The 21474-nt window shown below is 47.6% G+C and overlaps 4 protein-coding genes across 8 annotated transcripts; 1 reads left to right on the plus strand and 3 right to left on the minus strand.

Annotated features, from left to right (window-relative positions):
- Positions 1-594: 594 nt before the first annotated feature.
- LOC118505390 (rab11 family-interacting protein 5) lies at positions 595-8041 on the minus strand. Its single transcript, XM_036041104.1, has 4 exons — positions 7047-8041; positions 3245-3389; positions 1593-3152; positions 595-1511 (listed from the first exon to the last, which is right to left on the minus strand). The coding sequence occupies exons 1-4, from the start codon at positions 7075-7077 to the stop codon at positions 1505-1507; spliced, it is 1743 nt and encodes a 580-aa protein (XP_035896997.1). The 5' UTR covers positions 7078-8041; the 3' UTR covers positions 595-1504.
- Positions 8042-9438: 1397 nt separating this feature from the next.
- On the plus strand, positions 9439-17003 carry LOC118505395 (protein shifted). 2 transcript variants are annotated; one of them, XM_036041129.1, is made up of 7 exons: positions 9439-10700; positions 12240-12889; positions 12996-13139; positions 15955-16155; positions 16221-16316; positions 16394-16597; positions 16675-17003. In XM_036041129.1, the coding sequence occupies exons 2-7, from the start codon at positions 12472-12474 to the stop codon at positions 16743-16745; spliced, it is 1134 nt and encodes a 377-aa protein (XP_035897022.1). In that variant the 5' UTR covers positions 9439-10700; positions 12240-12471; the 3' UTR covers positions 16746-17003. The 2 variants fall into 2 exon arrangements, with proteins under 2 accessions (XP_035897022.1, XP_035897012.1); XM_036041119.1 differs by having other exon boundaries at positions 9440-10700; positions 12996-13181.
- Positions 17004-17757: 754 nt separating this feature from the next.
- LOC118505416 (5-demethoxyubiquinone hydroxylase, mitochondrial) lies at positions 17758-18970 on the minus strand. 4 transcript variants are annotated; one of them, XM_036041190.1, is made up of 3 exons: positions 18743-18970; positions 18507-18675; positions 17758-18386 (listed from the first exon to the last, which is right to left on the minus strand). In XM_036041190.1, exons 2-3 carry the CDS (start codon positions 18649-18651, stop codon positions 17956-17958), a joined length of 576 nt encoding a protein of 191 aa, XP_035897083.1. In that variant the 5' UTR covers positions 18652-18675; positions 18743-18970; the 3' UTR covers positions 17758-17955. The 4 variants fall into 4 exon arrangements, with proteins under 4 accessions (XP_035897083.1, XP_035897093.1, XP_035897073.1 ...); XM_036041200.1 differs by having other exon boundaries at positions 18507-18689; XM_036041180.1 differs by having other exon boundaries at positions 18507-18659; positions 18748-18969.
- A 349-nt stretch (positions 18971-19319) lies between these two features.
- On the minus strand, positions 19320-21451 carry LOC118505402 (Golgi to ER traffic protein 4 homolog). The gene is made up of 3 exons (XM_036041142.1): positions 21301-21451; positions 20805-21170; positions 19320-20735 (listed from the first exon to the last, which is right to left on the minus strand). Exons 1-3 carry the CDS (start codon positions 21304-21306, stop codon positions 20130-20132), a joined length of 978 nt encoding a protein of 325 aa, XP_035897035.1. The 5' UTR covers positions 21307-21451; the 3' UTR covers positions 19320-20129.
- Positions 21452-21474: the final 23 nt, after the last annotated feature.

Raw genomic sequence — 21474 nt, forward strand, 5'->3', positions numbered from 1 at the left:
CGGAGCTGATGATGGTGATCGATATCCGGTCCTACCGTGTGAAGTCCTCTAGACGCACCTTTTAAATCGTCCAAAATATCATCTTTCTTGGGTCAGTATAAACCTGGCTCCAGAGGCCAGGTTCTACAAGTAATTCACAAGACCAGCTAGATTTTCCTGGGACCAAGAACGCTGTTGGAGCCGTGATGGCGAGTTCCACAAGCTGACTTGTACAATGACAATCACTACACCAGTGTGCAGCACATAAGAGTCGTCAAGCTCCGATGGGCAGGTCATATCATGACATCAGATGATCAGACCCAATACAGTGCTGTAAGGCCATCCACTTGGACAGAGGAGTAAGCGTGGTAGGCCCAAATCGCGAGGAATCTTTTTGAATCGTTCACCTGGACAGAGGATAGGCTTAGTAGGGCCCAAAGTCAGATGAAGTTAGACTTTGTAGGATCCTCTGTTCGTCCTCGCTTTGTCGGACCGGGGAGGCTTTGTCCGACCAATTTGGGATGAAGTAAGAGCATGGATGCATCCAGTCAAAATGGAGCCAGCTATGGCGCCTTTCTTTCCGAACTAATACAGATGGCCAAACGCACCAGCAGCTAGCTGTATTACACGTTGGTTCTTTAATAGTAAAAAAAATAATATTATTAATAACAAATAGATAATATAATAGATCATTAACTGTGATTATGCTGCCGACGTCACATTGCCACGACGCCACGCTAAGAAAATGCACGCAGCTGGTGGTGATTGGTGGGTTGTGGTGAAGAGACCGGGTGGTGTGTGACAGGCAAAACAGACGGGACACGTTTTGTTTTTTTTTTTCTTTTTGTTATCGACGCCGCAAAAAATGCACATATAAATTTTGTTGTAAAATTGGAATGGATGGATCTCGTCCCGGAAGATTAAAAAAGTACGTTCGCTCTCACACACCCACACACACCCATACTTGTATAATATGTCCTTTCGCCTACCTAAAATCTCTTCCCCCTTCACAACGCACCCCCTCACCTAACCCACTAAAGATGCTGCGAGTAATTGCGATTTCCTTTCACCAGCTTTTCCTCGCCTTCTCATACACACGCACACACCTACACGCTCTATTGAAGGAAGTCAATGTACGTCGACGGCTAGCGCTGGTTTTTCACTGATTGAACGGTTTTGTAAATGTGAGTCCTTATACTTATAAATTGTTCGCTGCCCGCACATCGGTGTTGCTCAGTTTGGTTGCATCTTTGCCTTTTTTGCACGCACACACACACATATAAAAATGATTGTTTCATCGAGAGGTGTGTGTGTGTGTGTTTGTTTACCATTAATGAGTAATTGTGTTTTCCCCTATTAGCTGCTCTATCGGTGTTCCCCCAGTGCTATCTAATCTATGTGTATCGCTCCCGTACGTTCCGCTCGTCCGGGGTATCACGATGTAATTTGCGTAATTTTGATCAACGTTTTCAAAAACAAATATGTTTCTATAAAAATTACTACCTCCGGCCGGGGTATACATCAATCATCCACTGTAAGGATAGAAGCATAAAAGCGTTATTGGAGCGTGTGTGAGGGACCCTCACTGAGGGCACTGGACCACCAAACCTTACCTTTTCGTCGGCGCAGCCTTCTGGTAAGGGTTTTGCAGTATCTTCGGATGACACTCCATCACCTTGAGCAGCAGACTGTCGAGGTAGTCCTCCAGCTCCTTTACCTTCTGCTTCTGGTAGTGCACCTCGTTCTCGAGCGTGCTCGCTATCTTGATCACCTCCTCGCGCGACTTGCCCTCGTACTTGGCGAGCGTTTCCGGCGACACCTGGGCCAGCTTGGACTGGCGCTGGGAGGCAGCGGCTGCAGCGGCCGCCGCCGCTATCTGCTCCCCATTCTCACCCCCAATGATGATGCGCTGGTCGGCGGTGCCGAGCTGCTTCGTGCCGTGCTTCTTGTGGCCGGCCATCATACCGGCCACCCCCACCGTGGACGAGGAAAGATTCTCGAGCGAATCGGCCCGATGGCCACTGCCCCGGTGCTCCTTCACGAAGTGTTTCAGCTTCTTGGTGAAGCTTTCCTTTTCCGGCTTGACGTCCGGCAGTACCGGTACGGTCGGTGACTGGCGGCCAACGGTGGCGATGTCCTGGGAACCGGCACGGGGCAATGGTTTCGGGGTCGGGGCCGGTGCTTTGGCGGTGTTTGGGTGGTGGTTCGCCTTACCTTCCAGCTCGGGCGAGGTAGGTGCCGTCACGGAACGGCCCCGCTCCTGCTCCTGCCGTTCGCCCGCTTCCGCTTCCTGCTCCGTTTCGTCTCGCCGTGCCGACAGCATGACGCGCGAACTTTCCCAGCTGCGACGCTTCAGCGAATCGGTATTGCCAATGTCGAGATGCTTCCCGTACAGCTTCTGTTCCCATTCGTCCACCTTTTCGCCGGCGACCGGTGTGACGCTATCCCGGCCCGTCCACTCGATCGGTGTGGCGGCATGCGGTGTGGAGGCCACCGGCGGCGCTGAAACGTTCGTTTGCGCCGCACGCAAGTGAAGCGAACCGTTCGAGCTTTTGTGCGACAGATTGTCCAGCACGAACTCGTCCTCGTCCTCGCTGATGACGCCCGGGTCCGCATCGCCAAACGTTTGCTTCGACTGCCGCCCGCCGGACGATGGGTGCAGCGAGGCGGTGGACGGGGTGGCACTTCCTCCACCACCAGTCCCGGCCAGGCTCGAGTAGCTCCCACTGTACATGGACGAATCGTCCGCACCGTCCCGCTCCTTACGCTCCTTCTTGCCCATACCGGATATGTGCATCTTCGAACCGATCGATTTCGCAATCTTTTTCAGCCCTTTGCGCTTTTCGATCGCCCCGATGGAGAGCAGCGATCCGCCCACGCTCGACGCAAGGTTGCTGATCGAGCTTTTGCTTTTCTCCTTCTTGCTCAGATCGGTCAGCGAGCCGGCCTTCACCGTGAACGAGATGCGCACCTCCAGCTCGCCCCGATCCTTCTCCTTCTTCTTTTCGCGATCCTTGCTCTCGAGCTTGTACCAGCGGGCGCGGGGCCGTTCGTACACCTCCATCTCGTTCAGCGGCAGCACGACGCGCCCCAGAAACTCGTCCATCCCAACGCTGTTGTGGTGGAGCGCGGTCAGCACCAGCTGGGCCTGGTTACCTTGCGTCGGGATTTGGCTGTGTTAGTGCGAGCAAGAGGAGAAAGAGACGAGCGAGAGTCAAATGAAAGGTTGATCAAACACGAGACAGTTGGCCGGGAATACACTTACAGCTCACATTCCTCATTCCACATGACCGAGTCGGGGGCCTTCTGTTTGATGGACGTTTGGTACTTCTCCTTGCCAAGCGCGATGATGACGAAGCAGTTGTTTGTGCCGCCCTTACCCTTGATAAGCAGGCCTTTGGCGCGTTGCACTGCAAAGAAACAACAAAAAAAAGGTAAACATTAACATGAAACTGTTTAGCGAAGAAAAAACGAAACCTCCCAAAAAAAATTATCTTTTTAAGCCTCTTTTGCGATTTTCCCCCCTCCTTTCGGATAGGATTATTTATATTTGCCATTGTTGTACGCGTGCGCGAGACTATCTCGCTATGGGAAAAACGATCACCACGAGCTCTGTTGGCTTTGGAGGTAAAAAACGAATCGCTAATGAGCTTTACGCAGGAAAAAAAGGGAAAGAAAAATAAATAAATATCTCAAAAAGGGGAAATAAAGCTGCGGTCGTGATTTTTGCATGGTTTACCAAGTCAAGGCATGTCTAAAACCGCAGATTTTGCACATAAATCTCTAGATTGAAATCGAAATCAACAATTTTCCCTGTATTGATTGAATCAGAGTACAAGTCGAGCAGATTTGAAAGCTAGCTCTTTATCATGGACATAATCAAATCATATTTACTTACACCGATCCCTCTCATCGCTATTGGAGCCTTGCAATCTACCCCCCTTTATGTCACAAGAGAGATAAGCAAGAGTTGCACACTGTCGACAAGATTTTATCTCTGATAATGCAAGATCGACATGTTCCATTTGTTGAGGAGATGGTGAGGATCTATTGGAGAGGTGTTCCGAACCCAGATGTTCACCACGAGGCAAATCGTGGAGGGTATGGAAGGGTAAACTTCATCACTTCGATTATCGCTTCTTGGATGTGAAAGCCACATAAGACCGGTATCACATATTAGGTGAAGGAGGATCTCAGGGGTTTTCCTGAACAGGAAGATGGGCTAGGATTTCTCCCCTTTTACCAGATGTTGGCTAGGGTTATCCGAGGCTTGGAGGAGGAATCTGAAGCGAGATGTCATGCACTCAGTTTGGATCTCCACCATGTAGAGGAGGAAGATCTCTTCATTGAATTAAGTCCAACAAAGCGTTGGAGAGGTTATCTGAGACTTCGTCGAGAATGCTCTTCATTGAAGCTAAAGCCGACTAAACGAGCTCTTTTGGTATCAAGACAACTCCTACTGGGCTTCCTCTTCTTCTTCCATGGTACTACAACCTCGAGAGGTCTCGGCCTGCCATTTCTAGCTTTCTGTGACTTGATTTTACCCGTAGCAAAGAAGCAATACTGTTGATGGGAATTGAACCACCGTCGTTATCGCCTCTGCTCCGCGACTTGGCTTTCAAGAATGATGTAGACCAACATCACATGTCGGGTGAAGGAGGGTAGAGATCTCTCAGGGCCTTTAACTATCACCAAGAGTCTTCGCGTGTTAGAGAGGTCCATCCACGTCTCGGCGATGGATCCTTCGGGAACTATCTTCTAGAAATAAATCCAGATACACACGACCGACTACAATAGGAAGTGGCGTTGTTGGTTCATATTCAGAAGGTGTCGTTATTCGCTATGTCTGCGCAACTTCCGTCGTTTATTATGTGACATCATGGATAGGTGGTATAGCGATAGCCAAGCGGATCTTTCACACGGCAGGACTGGCTATCAAATCTCGCTCCACCGTACGCATGACTGACTATCCAGCAGCGAGCATCATTCCACCTAGGAAGCCAAAAATGGCAGTCCCACCAGGTTTGCTGGCAAAGGGAAATAGGAGCGAAGGCAAAGAAACCCGACATTTGAATGTGTTGAACCATTTTTGCCGGCTCAGATAACACACGGGCGGAAACGTGCAACACAGATCGAACATAAAGCGGGGAACCGGTGGAACGAACTCGTGTGCTTCGAGCCACAAAATGAGCTATTAGGTGCACAGAAAAGTGACGGCTGGTATAGAATTTTTATACTCTTTCTACGATGGTTTACAAACTGCTTTTCCCCTCTCTACCGAGCAAAAAGGTGTGTGATGAAGTTCTCACAAAAATGGTAAAATTTGATTAAACCATCTTAATTACAAACACAATACGCATTGTCAGATTAACTTAATTCGCTGCAGGAAAAAAAAACGGAATGAACCAAATTCCGGCATGCCGCTCGTGAGAGATTTCCCTCCGAATCGAGCAGTTTCGTCGCTTGTGTGCGCCGGGAAATCATAACCCAAATTAATTAGTAATCGCCTTCCACCTACTCTCTTCCTTTCCCTTCTCCGTTGATCTTCTTTTCCGCGCTCCGCGCTACAAATAAACGTAACTGAAATGGGGAAGAAACAGCAAACAACTAGAATGTGTAAAAGTGTGGAAAAGAAATAAAGCAAAACGTGGCTAGGAGAAAGATACATCAACCATCATCAACCCATGATCGCCTGCCTGCCTGCCTGACTGCCTGCCAGCCTGCTTTACATACAAGCTGAGCATGGAAAACCTTGTTACAGAGCAAGCAAAATTGTAGCACGGAGTATAACAACCCCGGAACTTGATTTTTCTCTCTCTCTCCCTCGCTCTATCTTTCTCTTCGAATCTGTAACTATTTCTTTACGCTTTAAGCGAGTTCTTCCGACACTGATAAAATATTTTCGCTTTGACTAATTTACTTAGTTAAAAATCATTTTTCCCCCTTTTTCTTCGTGGGTTACCGAAGGGGTCGCTAATTGCTTGTAATAAATTACACAAGAAAAACGGGAGTATAATTTTACTCTCAGCGAATGAAGTCATCACTGACTCTGTACGATCGCTAACCTGGAGGAGCAGTTGGATGATTTGAATGGACAGAACAGTCTCGTACAATCTAACTGTTTTGCGCCAAGCCCTATCACAAAGTCACCCTCATTCGTACGATTGTATCATAATTAGCTAGCAAGGCAAGATAAAATCAACCTAACTAGGCAGACCGAAAAAAGATAAGAAATTGTTGTTTTTAGCTATCATAGCAAAACAAATCTAAATATTCTAATCAAGAGTTCTCTCTTGTTTTGGCTTAACGATCTGCCAGGTTGCATGTGAGGCATTGAATGGCTTACTAGACTTATTGATACCACGTAGTTGGATAGTCAGTCCTCGCAACGGAGGATCGGTCAGGTTGGGATTCGATACCTGGCTCCTGGATGTGTTCAGCTACCACCTGTAGCGCAGCGAGCTTGTAGGGCAGTACAGCAGAACATTCCTGGCCACCCCCATATTTATTTTTTCTTTCTTCTCGATTTCTGAATAAGCCGATGGACGAGCGATAAAGCACCATCGATGGGGGTTGCCAAAAGATAAGGGAGGCTTTTAGTAAAAGGGGTAAGTAAAGATGATTCAGTTACACCCCAAAACCCGCCTCCTTGCACCTGCTGTTCGTGCGTGCGTTCGTACGTGCTTGTGAGTGGTGTTGTAGCGCATCGGTTAAGGATGATTCATCAACCCAACCCATCCCATACCATCCGAGCGCTTCACGTGGCGCAAGGCAAAGAGCATTATTTTCCACCAGCTGACACAACACAGAACTGCTTGCTGCGACGCGTGTGCTGTGCTGTGTACTCCCACACCTCTTCCTCCCCCCGCTCTGCCTGCCTTGCCCTTGCCTCATTTGCCATTCCCATTATTTCGCATTCCAAACAGCCGAATCCGGTATTTGATCCGGCGCACACACCTCGCGCCTTCGCTTCGCTACAAAACTATTGCATTTATTAATGTAGTTTTCGCTTCTATTTGTTCATCCCTTCCCTCCCTTACCACCGCAACCCGTTACGCTTCACTTACCTGTCACTTGAATGTGCGTTGGACTCCACATTTTTGTTCACGGAATTAATGGTTTGCGTTCGAAATCACTCACTGACCGTCGTGCGTCTTTAGCACACCGTTTGCCAAAAAACAAAAAAGCGTTTGTATGCTGATCGTGGAACAGCTGATTGGTGGTGAGTGGGTGGGTGATGTTGTTTCGGAGCTTTCGGATTTCGCCCGTCCACACGGAGGACGCGGAAGCCGTAGCCGCGAAAAGGAGGCACGCAAATTGAAGACCACTACTCGGTGCGATGCGGCCTCGAAAGATGAAGATCCACGGCGACGACGAAGAAGACGGTCACTTTCTTTCCCTTCGCTTCGCACACGTTCCGTCTCTCCGGCTCCGGTGCCCCGTCCCCCGATCCGTCCCGTCTACAGCATTCAGCCGTGCTGGTGTGTGTGTGTGTCTAGCTAGGCAAATATGTGTGGTTCGTACGCATTCAACAGTAGCACAAAGAGGATTGTTGCTTTCGTTCGCCTTTTTCCTGCCCGATGTACCGCTTATTATCACAGTGTGTATATTAGGCGCACGTATGCGTGTCCCCGTGTGCGGGTGGGTGCGCTGATATGCTGGGTGATGGTGATTGTCGTCTGTCCCCTTAACGGCGCCACCACACTGGGCTACACAGATGATCGTCCGTCCGTTACTTCTTTCCCTGGTTCGCGCTGGTACACTGGCCGTATCCGCTACCGTACGATGATGACGACGACTCCTTTGATCAACAAAACAAATGAGTCAACGGTATCACACACAAACAAACGCACATACGCAGAACAAACACAACAAACAACGAGCCACGAGTTTGGCGCACGTTTCACGGGACTACACACTACACGGCACGAAACGTTCGCTGGTTTTAGTTGCAAAGGCACAATAATATTTCTCTCTACGTAAGTAAGACAAAAAGGCACTCCAGGAAATATCTAGCACAGTCGCACCATTCGCTCATCCGGGATCATCCAAAACGGGACCCGGTTAATCGAATGCCCCCGGAACACACGTATGGGGGTCGTTTATGAGGGGCAGATTCAGTTCTGCGATGTTTCGACCACAAGCGGACATAAAGGCGTCGTTCTATCTAGCAAAAGGACAGCGGGATGGGGGTTTTTTATTGTAAATTTATATAATTGAATTTGAAATTTATAAATAACGCAGATATCCTTACCTTTGTTAATTACTTACTAGCTTTGATGGTAAATGAGCTTTGTCAAGCTGGCTTCAAATAAGATTCAAATTCAAACACGGATGTCGAGACGGTTTAAAGGGGTCTGGATACTGTTTAAAAAAAACTTGTTCAGCAAAAATCTAAACTATGGTATGAAGGATTGGGTTTTAACCTATTTTACAACATTCTCTATACGAAGTAAACGGTTTTAGGTTAAGATTACGTCCTTCTGAGAGCTTTTGCTTCGAAATAGGATTAGCAACCGAAAAGTTTCCTGCTCAAAAGCTTACACTTTCAATTGTGGTTTGTGATATGTATGGAAATTTACAGGCAGTTGAAGCTCCGATCAGGATTATAAAAATGGGTATTGAAGGTATGGAGAACAAAGTTAATTTCTTCTTTTGGCTCTTCGACCTCTAGACCTCCAGTACTTCTAGTCCTGGGACTTCCTTGACTTTAATCTATCCAATTCTAGAGAGTCGGTCCGAATGGGATTCGATGGATAACAGCAAGGTTGGCACTGCTACCAATTAGCTCACCGGGACACCTAACAAAACACCATACTGGTGTATAACTCCCTTACTAGCTCCTTAAGTAACTCTCCTTTGCACTGGCTAGAAGCCCAACCAAAAGCTTTCCAAAGGGCCTATTATTGCAGCACTGCAGTGGGAAGCTTTCGCTTACTGTAGTCGGGACTGCAACCTGTTGATGCTTTTCTTTGTCTGTATTAATACTTCTCAAGACGCTCTCTCTCTCTCTCTCTCTCTCGCTCCACGTGTACAGAAGCTTCCTGTTCCGACTATAAATTCAAAGTTTCGTAATCAACTTAAATACTTCATTATTTTAGGGTCATTTGGTTAAACGAAATTAAAGACATTTTGTTTGCTGTACGCCACAATTTCTTAAAAGCTTCTCTCTCAGGGCTTGAAACGCAAAGCAACGCACCCCGGTGCAAGGTCAGGACCCGCCATTAGCGTATCGTAAAATGGTGCCGCACAAATTGATGAACGCACTGTCCAAAGTCAACCTTCTTCTTGTCCCTCTTTTGACAAATCGAACCACACGAATTTATCTCTCGCTCTGTCTCTTCAACTCTCTCGCTCTCTCTCTCTCTTTCTTTTAATCGCCCTCTCTATCGTGCACGCTCGTTCGCCAATGGTCTGGGACCTGCCTCCGGGACCTCGGTCCGGTCCCATTTTCCGCCGATGCGTCCCTGCTGCCGAACGTCGAGAGAAGGTGGTGGCTTCCAGAAGGTGAGATCGCCGCCTGCAGAAACCCTCGGGACGAACCAAGAAAACCCCGCAAACGGGCAAAGAAGACAGCGTTGCGCCCATTGAGAATAAATACTCAACCAGCGGACATCATTCTTGTCAGTTTTACAACGAACGCGCCCCAAGACCGAGAGTTGCAGGTCTCGCGACCCGCACACACCTATACACGCACACCCAATTTTCGATCTTCAATAGCCTGCGTTCGTGATCGATCCAACATCCGCATCATCACACGCTGCTCAGCCTCATATCAGACCACTCTGTCACATATCGTGCGTTGTACATATATACCCTGCCTTTTTGTTGTTGTTGTTGTTGTTCATGTGCCTATATGTGTAGATATTTGTGTGTGCGTCTCTTAATATGTGTGTGTGTTTTTGGATCGTCCGAAGTAGACAAGATAAATTGGAGCAGTGACAACAAAATGCAATGCATCTTCTCCGTCGCCCAACCGCCCAACGCCCGTTTGCGCTAGTGCTCTGAGCGCATGAAGTTAACAGATCACCTACCTGCCGATCTGCAACATTCACTCACTCACTCACCTACCAACCGAACCAGGATGCGGAACTAATTTAAAGGTGTTTCGTGTGTGTTTTGTTTCTTGTTGGTCTGGAGTCCACAGCATCCTGCCCTTAACCCCTCTAAAGCGACATCATTTCGTGTGCGAATAGGGACTATCGGTCTCGGTGGAAGGTTTGGTGGTTGTGCAGCAACTCAAACTGCAGCGTGAAACCTGTGCGGATTCCGAAGTTCGTGCGGACACCAGAAATCCCGGGAGATACGGAAATCACACCTTGGCGAACGCGCAAAAAAAAAGAAGTTCCGTATAAGGGGACCGACAAGAGATCGTCTGCCCCCAGGTGTATAAGTGTGTGTGTGCGCGTGTATGTGTGTCCGATTTTGGTGGGCTTTATTCGGATTTGTTGATCTTTTTTATTGCCTTCTGCTGGCTGGCTTTTCCGTGCCCTGATCACCTTCTTTTACGGGTACCCCGGAACCCACGTCCGGGCGACGTCCAGCTTCTTCGGCAGTGGTGATTTTACGGACCCAACTGGGCAATAAAATCAACATAAACGAAACGAGAGAAGTTAACAACCGGAGGTTTTTGCAAAAACTCCAATTCACCGAAGGCTCCCACTGCATACCTGAAACGGGGCCTCGCAACTCCTGCAGCAGCAGCAACAGCAGCAGCAGCAGTAAGTATCCCGAAGTGCGCCGCCGCCCATTTTCGGGGTTTTTATCTTTATTGGTTAGGTTCTTCACATCACTGCTCTCTGTGTGCCCCTCTGTGCCTCCTTCCATCGTCATCTTCCTACCTTCTCCCGGGTGTACATCTTTCGTACGCCTTCCTGCTCTTTATGTTCCTCATCGGTACCTGGCACACTTTTGCCTTACCTTTTTTTTTTGTTTTTGAGATCCAGAGTTCTGTCGCAGATATGCTTAAAGTTATTATCTTTTCAAGAATTCTTGAAGTTTTGATAATCTCCAAGTGATGTCCCACCACGCTGATGCGATTCTAACGAAGCAATACTCTGTTAAAGTTTTGCTGGGTTCGTCGCTTGCATCATTGCTCCGCATTTGTCGAACGCCATTGGCAACGGTTTTTTAAGCGACAAATACCGCAACATTGTATAACGGAGGACGTGACGCCTTGCATAATATATCGTAACCGACCGTAGTTATTATCGGTCGTAAAGATAATAAAGCGTCGTTGCTACTCGCCATGACGCCGTACATGAGAATTCGATAGGCAAACAGCACCTCCAAACGTCCGGAGACACTGGTGTGTCCGGTGTTTGCAAATGGCATCCGCAGCAAATGGCCCATACCGTACCTCCCTGCGCACCACCCAGCATGCAGTTCCTCATCACAATAAACCCAGTATCCCAGTGCGGTTCGCAGGCAATAAATTCACTCTCTAGCGATGCGCTTGGTGCGCTGCCAAGCGAATGCAGCCCGACGATCGGTAGAACTGTGCACACACTGAAGGCGAAAGCTGTTTGCAAAGAAACAAAAAAAAAACGGGGCAATAAAAAGTGGTTGACCATCGGACGATCGGTCCGAAAAACCCGGCATCTGGATGCGACGGATGCGGTTGTATATGGGCGAACGGGCGCACACCACAAACCCACAAAATGCGGGGCAAGTTCCTTATTCTTGGTTGGAAACAGTTTGCAACCTCAACCGGAATCAGCTATTCAGGGCGATTAGCACTGGTGCAGTTTTGTGCGATTACTTGGAACCGGCCTGGCCTGGTCCGTTTCAGACAAGCTGGTCGTTGTTTTGGAATTGCGAGGCGCACTGGGGAGGGTGTTTATGTGCATCTTTAAAAACGCCATTAAAGAGACATTAAAATCACTCAATAAACGTCACGCGCCATGCGTAAGAATGCTCTCGGGATGCAAATGAAGATATCAGAGGTAATAACGCAACTACTCGATAATGAATGGTCACAACAGAGAGGATCGTTTGATATCGGTGCTGTACAGTAGCGTTGAAGTGCTCGACTGTAAATCACTCAGGAAACGCCACACAGGGTCTTCAAGAGACTCTCCGGTATAGATAAGAGATATCAGAGAGGGAGTTAGGGGATCTAATCCTATCTGCTTCATTGCTTGATGTAGTGCGACTTACATACAGTTTGACATTCCAGTTCAATTATTGATGATATTTTATCTCTCTCCTCTTTTACTTCTTCACACGTCATACACTCCGCCATCGTTTGATATATGTAGAAAGGATGCATTACTGCTCTGTATCTGTATAATCCCTTGTATACGATGAAGGTGCCAAACGACGAGTAAGATAGAGAACTATGCTGATAAGGTAAGAGCTAATGAACGATCAAAGAAGATAAACTGATCGATCTGTTGTGGCACCTTATACCGAACGAGACAAAAATTGCGACTCAGCGGGAAAGAGAGCATCACAAACTTGTGGCTGTGTTAATAAAGTAAAAAGAAAAGCATGACTGAAACGACCACCGGACAGCTGCAGGCACTGGTGTTGGTGGTAACGCTCGCCTGCACACTACTGCCGCCGGTAGTGCAGTCGCGCCAGGAGTACTATTACACCTACCAGGACCCGTACGACGACGACCTGTCGCTCTGGATCAATGAGCAGCAGGTAAAGATCTTTAGTGGCGTCGCGATGAAGATCTACGCCATCGACAACGGGCGCGTATCGCCCCACATCCGGGATCCGAACTTTAGCCAGTACCTGCCGGTGATACCGTCCGAGGTGAGCAGCGTCAACTTCACGTGGAAGGCGGGCTCGAAGAAGTACTACTACAACTTCGACCGGCTCATGTCGGTGGACGAAAACATCCTAAAGCCACCGACGATCTCGATCAAAACGTCCGGCCGCGTACCGAAGAACGCCAAGGGTAGGTAGGAGTTAGCCACAGCCATACATCATCCCGACATCTCGATCCGGTCCTGTGCAGAATCTACACTAACGCGTCCTCTACTGTTGTTCACTCTCACCCACAGAGTTCAGTGTGATCCTGCCATGCTCCGGTAATGTATCGGGCATTGCAATGTTCAGCATTGGACTCCTGATCCAAACGCGGAAAGGCAAACCGGTCCCCGGGACGCCTCTCCGCATCAAACTGCGTAAGGAATGTGCACATAGAGGTGTGTATGAAAGATCTTCTACTCTAACATCTTCTTCGCAAGGTAGCGTATGCCTTTTTGTTGTATTTGCCTATACTTCTATTATGTATTCTGTTATGTTTGTTTCCCACCTGATTCCAATTACCCCTTCCACCCACCTACCCCGGATACCGACCCACTCCTCTGTGCTTGTATGTTTTCCGCTGTTGTTACTCTCCCCTGTTAACATGTTGTTACGATTTAACCCTTTTTCCCTGGTTTCCCTTTTTTCGCCGCTCTAACACTATGCAAGCGCTTCCTGCCCACTTTCCACGCTTCGTACCTCCGACCCATGAAAATTCCCGCGCTAAATCCTACCTGCCTTGGGTTCTGGTTGGTCTGTGCCACAGTGACACGCTTAAAACTGCCCGGTTCATGTGGTTAAAGTCGTAACATTTTATGACTGAGCAAACCCATCTGGTCGCTGCTCGGGAAACGATTTGCAAAGAAGAATAAACCATGGTTTTATGTCTTCCGCGCGATCGTAAAGCGAGTTTTATGGTTGCTGATGCATGCATAATGACATCACACTAAGCCCAGTGTGAAGTTAAAGCCAGCTTTTTTTGTACACGAGAGTCCATAATATTCTAGATCTCCGGAGACTGGAGAATTCTGAAGATACCTGTAGGATCTGTTGGGATATTGACTACTGACGTTCTATACCAATAGATAATTGAGATCTAAGCATTTTGCATACATCAGAGCTCGAGCTGGCTTTGAGGTCTTCGGCCAAATTTTTTGTTTCGAAGATATGAGTTTGAAAAATTGATAGTTTTGTATTGAGTCCATCTCACAATCACACCAGTGTCGGTGAAAACCTACCCCCCCTCTCCAAAAAATACATACCCGCTCCTGCTTCTTCCGTACCGGTCCATCCTCCTTCGCTAAGTGTTTTGCTAAGCTGCTTTTGCTTTGTTATAGTTGTAAATTGAATCGCTTCTACCTTGAACCTTAGTGCATGACATGATACACCGCTTTAGCACACCCTTGCTGCTTGTCACTTCTTCCGCTTGCGAACTTCATGTTGAGTCATCAACTTATCGCGTGAACATCACTTCATGAATACAAAGTGGTTACCGCCCGTTTTTGGTTTTGATAGCCGTTTCCGGTGTTTCGGGAGAACACAAAAGTTAGACGAGATCCAACAATACATTAGATTATCTGGCTTATCTGGAGATCATTCTAAATAATACATATTGAGACTTGTTGATGATCTAGATCACGTCTGGATATTCTTACCGGACTGTCCAACTACTCAAACTCTTGTTGAGACCTTAGACGTACAGGCTTGAACTTAGATGTTGGATGTGTTCTTGTAGCGCCAAATATGATATGATGTAGCTATCTTGCCATCAAGAGTCTCCTTGTTTTGAGCGGCACTCTCAATAATCACTTTGTATTCCTAAGTGCTAGTGACGCTCGTCAGTAATAGGGCGTCAGACGTCATCGTCGTCATGCATTGCGCTGAGTCGCTGTTTGATTTTGCTGTTGTTGACCCAATTACCCTAACATCCCTTGATGTTAGCCACCCTATCTACTTCTCTACTTCCCCTACTTCACTTTGCATCTACCAGCAGCCATTTCTTCCATTCGCGACTTTGCAGCATTTCTGAGCCCAACGCACCCAAAAAAACAAAACCAAATTCGATTCGTTTTTCTTTTGGCTTTCACAGAGTCTGTAGGCTATTTCGGAGTGCAAAATTTGGAATGTGCAACAACAAAAAATCTGTCTTCTCGCCCTTCCTCCGCTCCTCTCCATCATGTCCCTCAGCACGCGTGTCTGAGTGGAAATGCTGCAAAATCGGGAGCCCCATTCTGTCCCATTGATCGCATCCGGTTTGGAAGATCTTGGCCGATCGGACTTTCCATATGTCAGTGAGGGGGGAAAAAAATTGATTCAGTCTTTTGTTTTTGGCAAACGGATCTGGGAGGCGCAAAATTGATTAGCTTACCAACTGCACCACACACTTACAGCAAGATTTGATTAGACAAAGCAGTCTGTGGAAAGTTCGAGAAGGGAACGCTTTTCCTAGTGTTGCAAGAACCGCTTTTGCCTTCGTTCCTTACTGTTGCACGTTTTATGGTGGTTAAGGGTAGGAGTGAGAGAGAGACAGAGAGATATCGAGAGAGGTTGTGCCACCAACCTCCGCTTCAACAAGTCGTATAACATCAACAGCCATTTTGTTTTAAAATAGTTTGGTTTTTTGTTACGTTTTATGTGTTTTTCATGTTTGTTCTTTTGTTTCATGCACGGTCTTGAAAAATACTTTCTTAATTTCTTTTCACTTCTTTTTCGGAATCACCACCTTTTTCGAAACCGTTTTCGCCATTTTGTTTTTTGTCTGGTCCATGTGCCACAATTTGTCTGGATTGTTTCCGGTTTCGCAACTACCGTCCATATCTGTCACTTTATGAACTTTGGCTATTTGTATATTGCATGTGTGTGTGTGCGTGTGTGTGTGTACCTATTGTACGTGTGTTCAATTGCCACGAACCAACCAACCGTCTCATCCTTTGGTCCTCCCGTTAATTCCCTTTATGCCTTGTCCACCCACGTTTCGGGTACACATCCTTCCCACACCCAAACTGCACTGAAATCAAAAAAACAAAAATTTTAAACCATATTCAAATGAAACCGATACACACACAAAAAACGTCCCCTTCCTTCGATACGAAAAAACAAAAATCACAACAACGAAAAAAAAAAAAAAACGAACGAACGATCAAAAACTCCATCAACTGCCGAAAACGAAACGGTTCCGCCATCTTGCAACAACAATCCGCTGAACTACTAAAGGACCCGACCCGGAATGTGACAAGAAGTGTGCCAACAAGGGTGTCTGCAACGAGGACAAGATCTGCCAGTGTCCGGAGGGTTATATGGGACAGTACTGTCAGACGGCACTCTGCTATCCGCAGTGCATGAACGGTGGGAACTGTACCGCACCGGGCACCTGTTCCTGTCCGCACGGTTACCAGGGACGCCATTGCGAGGGAGGTAATGTGGAACGGTATCCTGGACATCGGGAATGCGGTACTTAACCTTTCCATCTATCGTTGCAGGAATCTGTGCGAACAAGTGCCTGAATGGTGGCAAATGCATCCAGAAGGATAAGTGCGAATGTACCAAGGGATACTATGGACTGCGCTGCGAGTACTGTAAGAGCATACTCCTCCTCGTCATATATCCAGATCACATTTTCTAACCAATCTAATCGGGCTCGGGTATTTTGCAGCGAAATGTGTTATACCGTGCCTGCACGATGGCAAGTGTCGAGGCGTGAACAAGTGTCGCTGCAAGCCGGGACTGAGCGGTGATCACTGTCAGATCGGGCGTCGGCAACGGTCGACCTGCAAGAGACCGTGCAAACATGGCGTCTGCCAACTGAACCATACCTGCGCGTGCGACAGTGGATGGTACGGGCGGCTATGCAATCAGCGTACGTACTTCCGCAACACCGCAAGGTAGAAGGGTTCACTCATCCATTCCCCTGGTTTTTTTTCTCCCCCCTGACAGGCGAGAAGAAGCGCCGCAACACCAGCGGAGACGGTGGTGGGACAGCGAGACTTCCAAATAAATCGGCGTAACTACGGCAGCGAGCCCAGGCTAACCCTTTGGATGTTACGAGGAACGGTTAAAAAGTAACAATGCCATGAGCCAACGAGCGAACGAGCGCTCGCTTGCCCGCCATTATCTTGCCAACCGTGCGAATTATTAAGCGTGAGTGTGTTAGGAGGTTATAAAGTCGATAAAGAGAAAGAAAACACCCGGTGATATAATAAAGTAATGTCTTTTCACATGTCGTATATGTGTGCCGAGGATCGAGCATCTCGGTGAAGTATTAACGCTGTGTTTTGTTGCGTCGTCTGGTGTCATTCTTGTGACATGAGCAGCATACCGGAGCCTTGCTAGTCTAGTTTGCTGCATAATGGTGAGATCACCGTACTGCTCGTAGAGCTGCTCAATTGTCCTTCCACGCATACGTAGCTAAAAATCCTTCTGAACAGGTTCCTCCCGAACGCGACTAAGAGGGTTTCGTCAGTTTTGGATAGAGCCCGTTTCTTTGAGGCGTATGTAGAGCTCTGGGACTTTAATGCTGTATACAGCTTCGTCCCTCGCGAAAGGTATTTTGTTTCGAGATTATGCCAGATTTTGAGGTTTTGACTTGAAGGAGATAGTCTCCGAAGATTCCACCTCCGTGTTTCAGATGACCCTCTCTAACGCCAAATCGAAGAGAAGACAGGCATGGCCATCTGCCTTGCGTAGGTCCTTGGTCGTAGCAAAACAGCCTTGAGGGTGCTAATTGTCATTCGTACAAGCCTGGAAAGCTCGACCGGTAGTTAGGAGGTATAATGTTAGCCTGCGGGTCGATGGCATAGGCGATAGCGGCACCAGTCTTCACACGATAGGACCGATGTTCAAACCCCATCCAGGCCGACTCTTCTAGACTATCCAGCTACGGGTAAAACCAAGACCCAGCCAAGCAGGAAATTGTAGGCCGTAACCTTTCGAGGAAGAAGAATATTCATTTGCTATTATTTTGGTGAAATTTCGGTAAAGTTATAAATATTATAAGCTACATTATAAAGATCGACTACATGTTGGTTCACATTTGCCGGAATATCCTACATTGCAACTGTTGTCGGACTTCCAGCCTCGTCTTTATCAATAGATTTTTTTTCTTACTACAAACAAAAAGCTTATTAAAAAAAAGACAGAAAATGGCGATGTGAATAATGCATCAAACTATCACGACAAGCTAGGTTAAGGGATCTCCAGGAACACACGCACACGTTTTCAAACCTTTTCCGCTATCTTGATCGCCGTACGGCAACCGAACTTGATGACGTCCGTGAGCGCCCGATAGAACGGGGCCTGTTCCGCCCCATGCTCGATGCCCGTGTCGTGATGTTCCTGCTCCTCGTCACGGAACCGCTGAATCGTATCGAGCAGCTCCTTGTCCGTAAAGGACGGATCATCCATCAGCTTCCGCAGCTGGTCGTTGTAATGCTCGACGATGACCGATTCGACCGCAACCGTGCATGCCATCGCTGCTTTTTCACCTAGCAGCGCGGTACCGGCACCGAGTGCAAAACCGGCCACATTCCAGAACGGTAGCAGCGCGGTCGGACGTACCCGGTACTTGTTGATCAGCCGGTCGAACTCTTCCTTGTGCGCTTTTTCCTGCTCCCACATGTGTTGGATGGTTTTACCGGCCTTGGTATGTCCTAAGGGCGGAAGGTTAGAACGAAATTGTAGTGTCCCATTCTGGGTCGGAATTTGGGCTACTCGCGCCGGTTGGAAGCCTTATGCTTTAAATGCTTTCAAGTAAAAACGAAGGTCCTTACCAAGAACTGCCATCTGTCCACGGTAGATTTGATTCGCGCCCAGTTCCCCGGCATGGTCCACCCGGATAACACTGTCGATCAGCTTCGAGCAGCGCTGGGCCATCAGCTCACGCCCAGTGTGTACGCCTCTCGCGAATTGTAGCATATCTGAAGCTAAAGCGAAAAACTACTACGTAAGCCCGTCTGTTTGATATATTATTACAAAAAAATCGTGCAAAAGCTGGAAGTTCACTCACCTCACCTTTTGAGGAGTTCTTTTCAAGTACAGCCTCTGCCTGATCTGGATCGGTAGCAAATCTTTGCTTGCTTCACGCTATATATCGCCCTTTAAAGCGGTGAAGTAAGCTAAAGAATAATTTTAATGCTTTTAAGAGCACAAAAAAGCTTTTCTCACACCGGAACACGGTAGAAGCGCGCTGGTTAGCTGAGAGTCTGTTTTCGACCGGAATTTCATAACAACAACAAATAGTCATCGGCTGTCAAACCAGCTGTCATGTGTGCATTGTCAGCTGTTTTTCCTACCTGCTGGTGTAATTGCCATAAAATGCGATACAAGGCAGCGTTCTGGAAAGTTTTTTCCTTTTCCTTCCGACACCATGATGTGTTGTGAACTTGCCTCGCGTGTCTTGTGTTCACAACGCCTGAAAGTATGCAAATTACTATTCTTAACCTAACTTTTCCGCCACTGTGCTAACGAACTACTAGGAACAAATGTTTTATTATCTAAAAAATATTTTTATGATTAAATTAACAAATTTTTTCAGATATATCGGAAGGTTTCGCCGCATAAACATAATCCAGCCAACAAATCCATTCCTTAGCAAAACCGTTACACGACCGTACTTTATTGCAATCATTTGATCCGAAAGTGTGTTTTGTGAGTGTATGTATGTATGTGTCAGCTTTATATGTGATCGTACAGGCATTGGAACGGTCGCAAATAAATAATAGCTATATCACAAACAATACTATATATCCTTCCATCTACTTCCCCTTTGGGGGGGTTTCAACACACTTTCGTTTTTTTGTTGTTGTTGAGTCATTTAGGGAAGAATGTGTAGAATTGGTCACGAGAGTGGTTGTTCATTGCTTAAAATGGTTTTCCGTTTTGCTATATCGTTCCGTGCGCCTGTATTGCGTCAGCCCTAAAACGTATGTTTTAATATGTTTTTTATGTGCAATCAAAAGGATAGAATTTTGTAGTTTCCATTCCATAGTAGATACCAGAGTACGCAGTTTTTTTTACGTATATAGCTAATTTTGTTGTTTTTCGATCAAACTGATATTATCCTATAGCTTCCTTTCGAGTCGTTCGTATTGCTCGGAGCTATACATATAGCTCGCAAAATCCTCATTGCAATACCTGAAACGGGACGTGCTGAATAATGGTTCGTCCTCTCAATTGATTCTATTATAATCGATCCTATATTAGCTCCTTCTCGTCCGGCGGTACGGTGGACGACACACGTACGATTGCAAAACAGCTGTCTGTTCTGTCCTATTTCTGACTCCGCTGATTATGCCGTTACATACCTGCTCCCTTCTTGAAAAACAAAGCAAATTAATTAACTTAAACTTCCACACCCCCCCTCTTCACCCCCTACTCCCTCCACCCGATCACAATTAATCAACCTCGCCGTGCACGCTCGTACCCTCGTCCAGTTCGTCCTCCTCTAGGTCGATAAAAAATTGCTGCAGCAAATCACTGAAGATAATGTTCCGTTGCTCGTACCGTCCGCCGTCGAAAAACTTTACGCCAATCCGCTGCAGATACTTCCCGTACGACGGGTCCCGATCGAGCGACGGTTTGTACAGCTCGCACAGCGCCTTAAACGTGGCGTACTTGCGATTGTGCTGCTCGACCAGCTGCAGCAGAAAGTAGAGAAAGTTCAGCAGCGGGAAGGCGAACGGCGGATCGGTGCAGGCGATGCCGGCGTGAAATTTGCAGTACGTCGTAAACGTATCCGCCGCAGTCACCGGTTCCTTCATCGCCAGCTGCTGCAGCACAGTATGCGCAACGAACAGATCGATCTCGCTGGCGAAACCCTTCGTGCGGCTGATCTCGATCAGCAGAAAGCCACAGCTCGTCCCGTCCTTTGCCTGGGCAAAGTGTTGGCGGGCATGCGTCAGATTACCCTCCCGGTACAGTATCTGCGCGTACAGCTTGTGCATCTGGGGATGACCGGTCGGGGAGGACACCAGCGAACCGCTCCATTTCATTGCCTTTTCCTGTAATTGGGGACGCAAGGTAGGATGATTAGCAAGCGGGCGTTAGTAAGCGACCCAGCCGGCACTCACGAGCAGCGTTTCCCGATCGACGACGGTAGGTTTAATTTTGCCGATCAGCTCTGTTAGCCGCTTGATCCACTGCTCCGGACATTCGATCACGTCGCCCGCTTTATCGAGCGTCTGTATGATCAGCAGACCGAGATCCGCACCGGAGCTGTACTGTTCGTGCTCGAGCATCGTCAGCGCACCGTCGTACAGCAGTGCCAGCACGTCATCGTACTTTCTCTGGGCAACGTAGCGAAAGTACAGCGTCCGGTACATCTGATGTGCCTCGTAGAAGTTTTTCGATTCGACCGAGGTGCGCAGTTTATCCAATACCCGCTGCACACCCCGGGCCGAACCCGGTTTGGCCGTGGTCGATGATTCTTGTGATACCTGCACAGGTGGTGGTTGGTTTGATTGTGAGCGTGATGTTTACATCGGATCGGGGAAGGGCGTAAATAAAGCGTGGGAATTAGTAGCGCATCGTGAAAAAGGACCAGCAAAAGCGGCAAGCAAATATTACCTCCATCTTATTTACACTCTAAAAATTGCTTCAACGAAAAAAAGGGAATCCTGCAGCCACAAGCGGCAACAATCACGTAGAATACTTGGCAGCGGTCTGGTTGGTTCATGACAGCACGGTGACAGCTCGTTTGACAACTGTCAACTGGAGCGAGCACGGATGTAACAATTACGG

The sequence above is a fragment of the Anopheles stephensi genome, chromosome X (genome assembly GCF_013141755.1).
Source record: "Anopheles stephensi strain Indian chromosome X, UCI_ANSTEP_V1.0, whole genome shotgun sequence".
Taxonomy (NCBI): Eukaryota; Metazoa; Arthropoda; class Insecta; order Diptera; family Culicidae; genus Anopheles; species Anopheles stephensi.

Bases quoted from the DNA above. Each gene is read 5' to 3' on its own strand.
- LOC118505395 (XM_036041119.1), top strand. From the start codon at position 12,472: ATGACTGAAACGACCACCGGACAGCTGCAGGCACTGGTGTTGGTGGTA. The intron at 12,890-12,995 runs GTAGGTAGGAGT...TCTCACCCACAG, and splicing joins CGTACCGAAGAACGCCAAGG to AGTTCAGTGTGATCCTGCCA. The intron at 13,182-15,954 runs GTAGCGTATGCC...GAACTACTAAAG, and splicing joins TCTAACATCTTCTTCGCAAG to GACCCGACCCGGAATGTGAC.
- LOC118505416 (XM_036041190.1), bottom strand. From the start codon at position 18,651: ATGCTACAATTCGCGAGAGGCGTACACACTGGGCGTGAGCTGATGGCC. The intron at 18,387-18,506 runs GTAAGGACCTTC...TTCCGCCCTTAG, and splicing joins TGGACAGATGGCAGTTCTTG to GACATACCAAGGCCGGTAAA.
- LOC118505402 (XM_036041142.1), bottom strand. The intron at 20,736-20,804 runs GTGAGTGCCGGC...CCCCAATTACAG, and splicing joins TCGATCGGGAAACGCTGCTC to GAAAAGGCAATGAAATGGAG.
- LOC118505390 (XM_036041104.1), bottom strand. From the start codon at position 7,077: ATGTGGAGTCCAACGCACATTCAAGTGACAG. The intron at 3,390-7,046 runs GTAAGTGAAGCG...GTTTCTTTGCAG, and splicing joins AACGCACATTCAAGTGACAG to TGCAACGCGCCAAAGGCCTG. The intron at 3,153-3,244 runs GTAAGTGTATTC...GCACTAACACAG, and splicing joins TGGAATGAGGAATGTGAGCT to CCAAATCCCGACGCAAGGTA.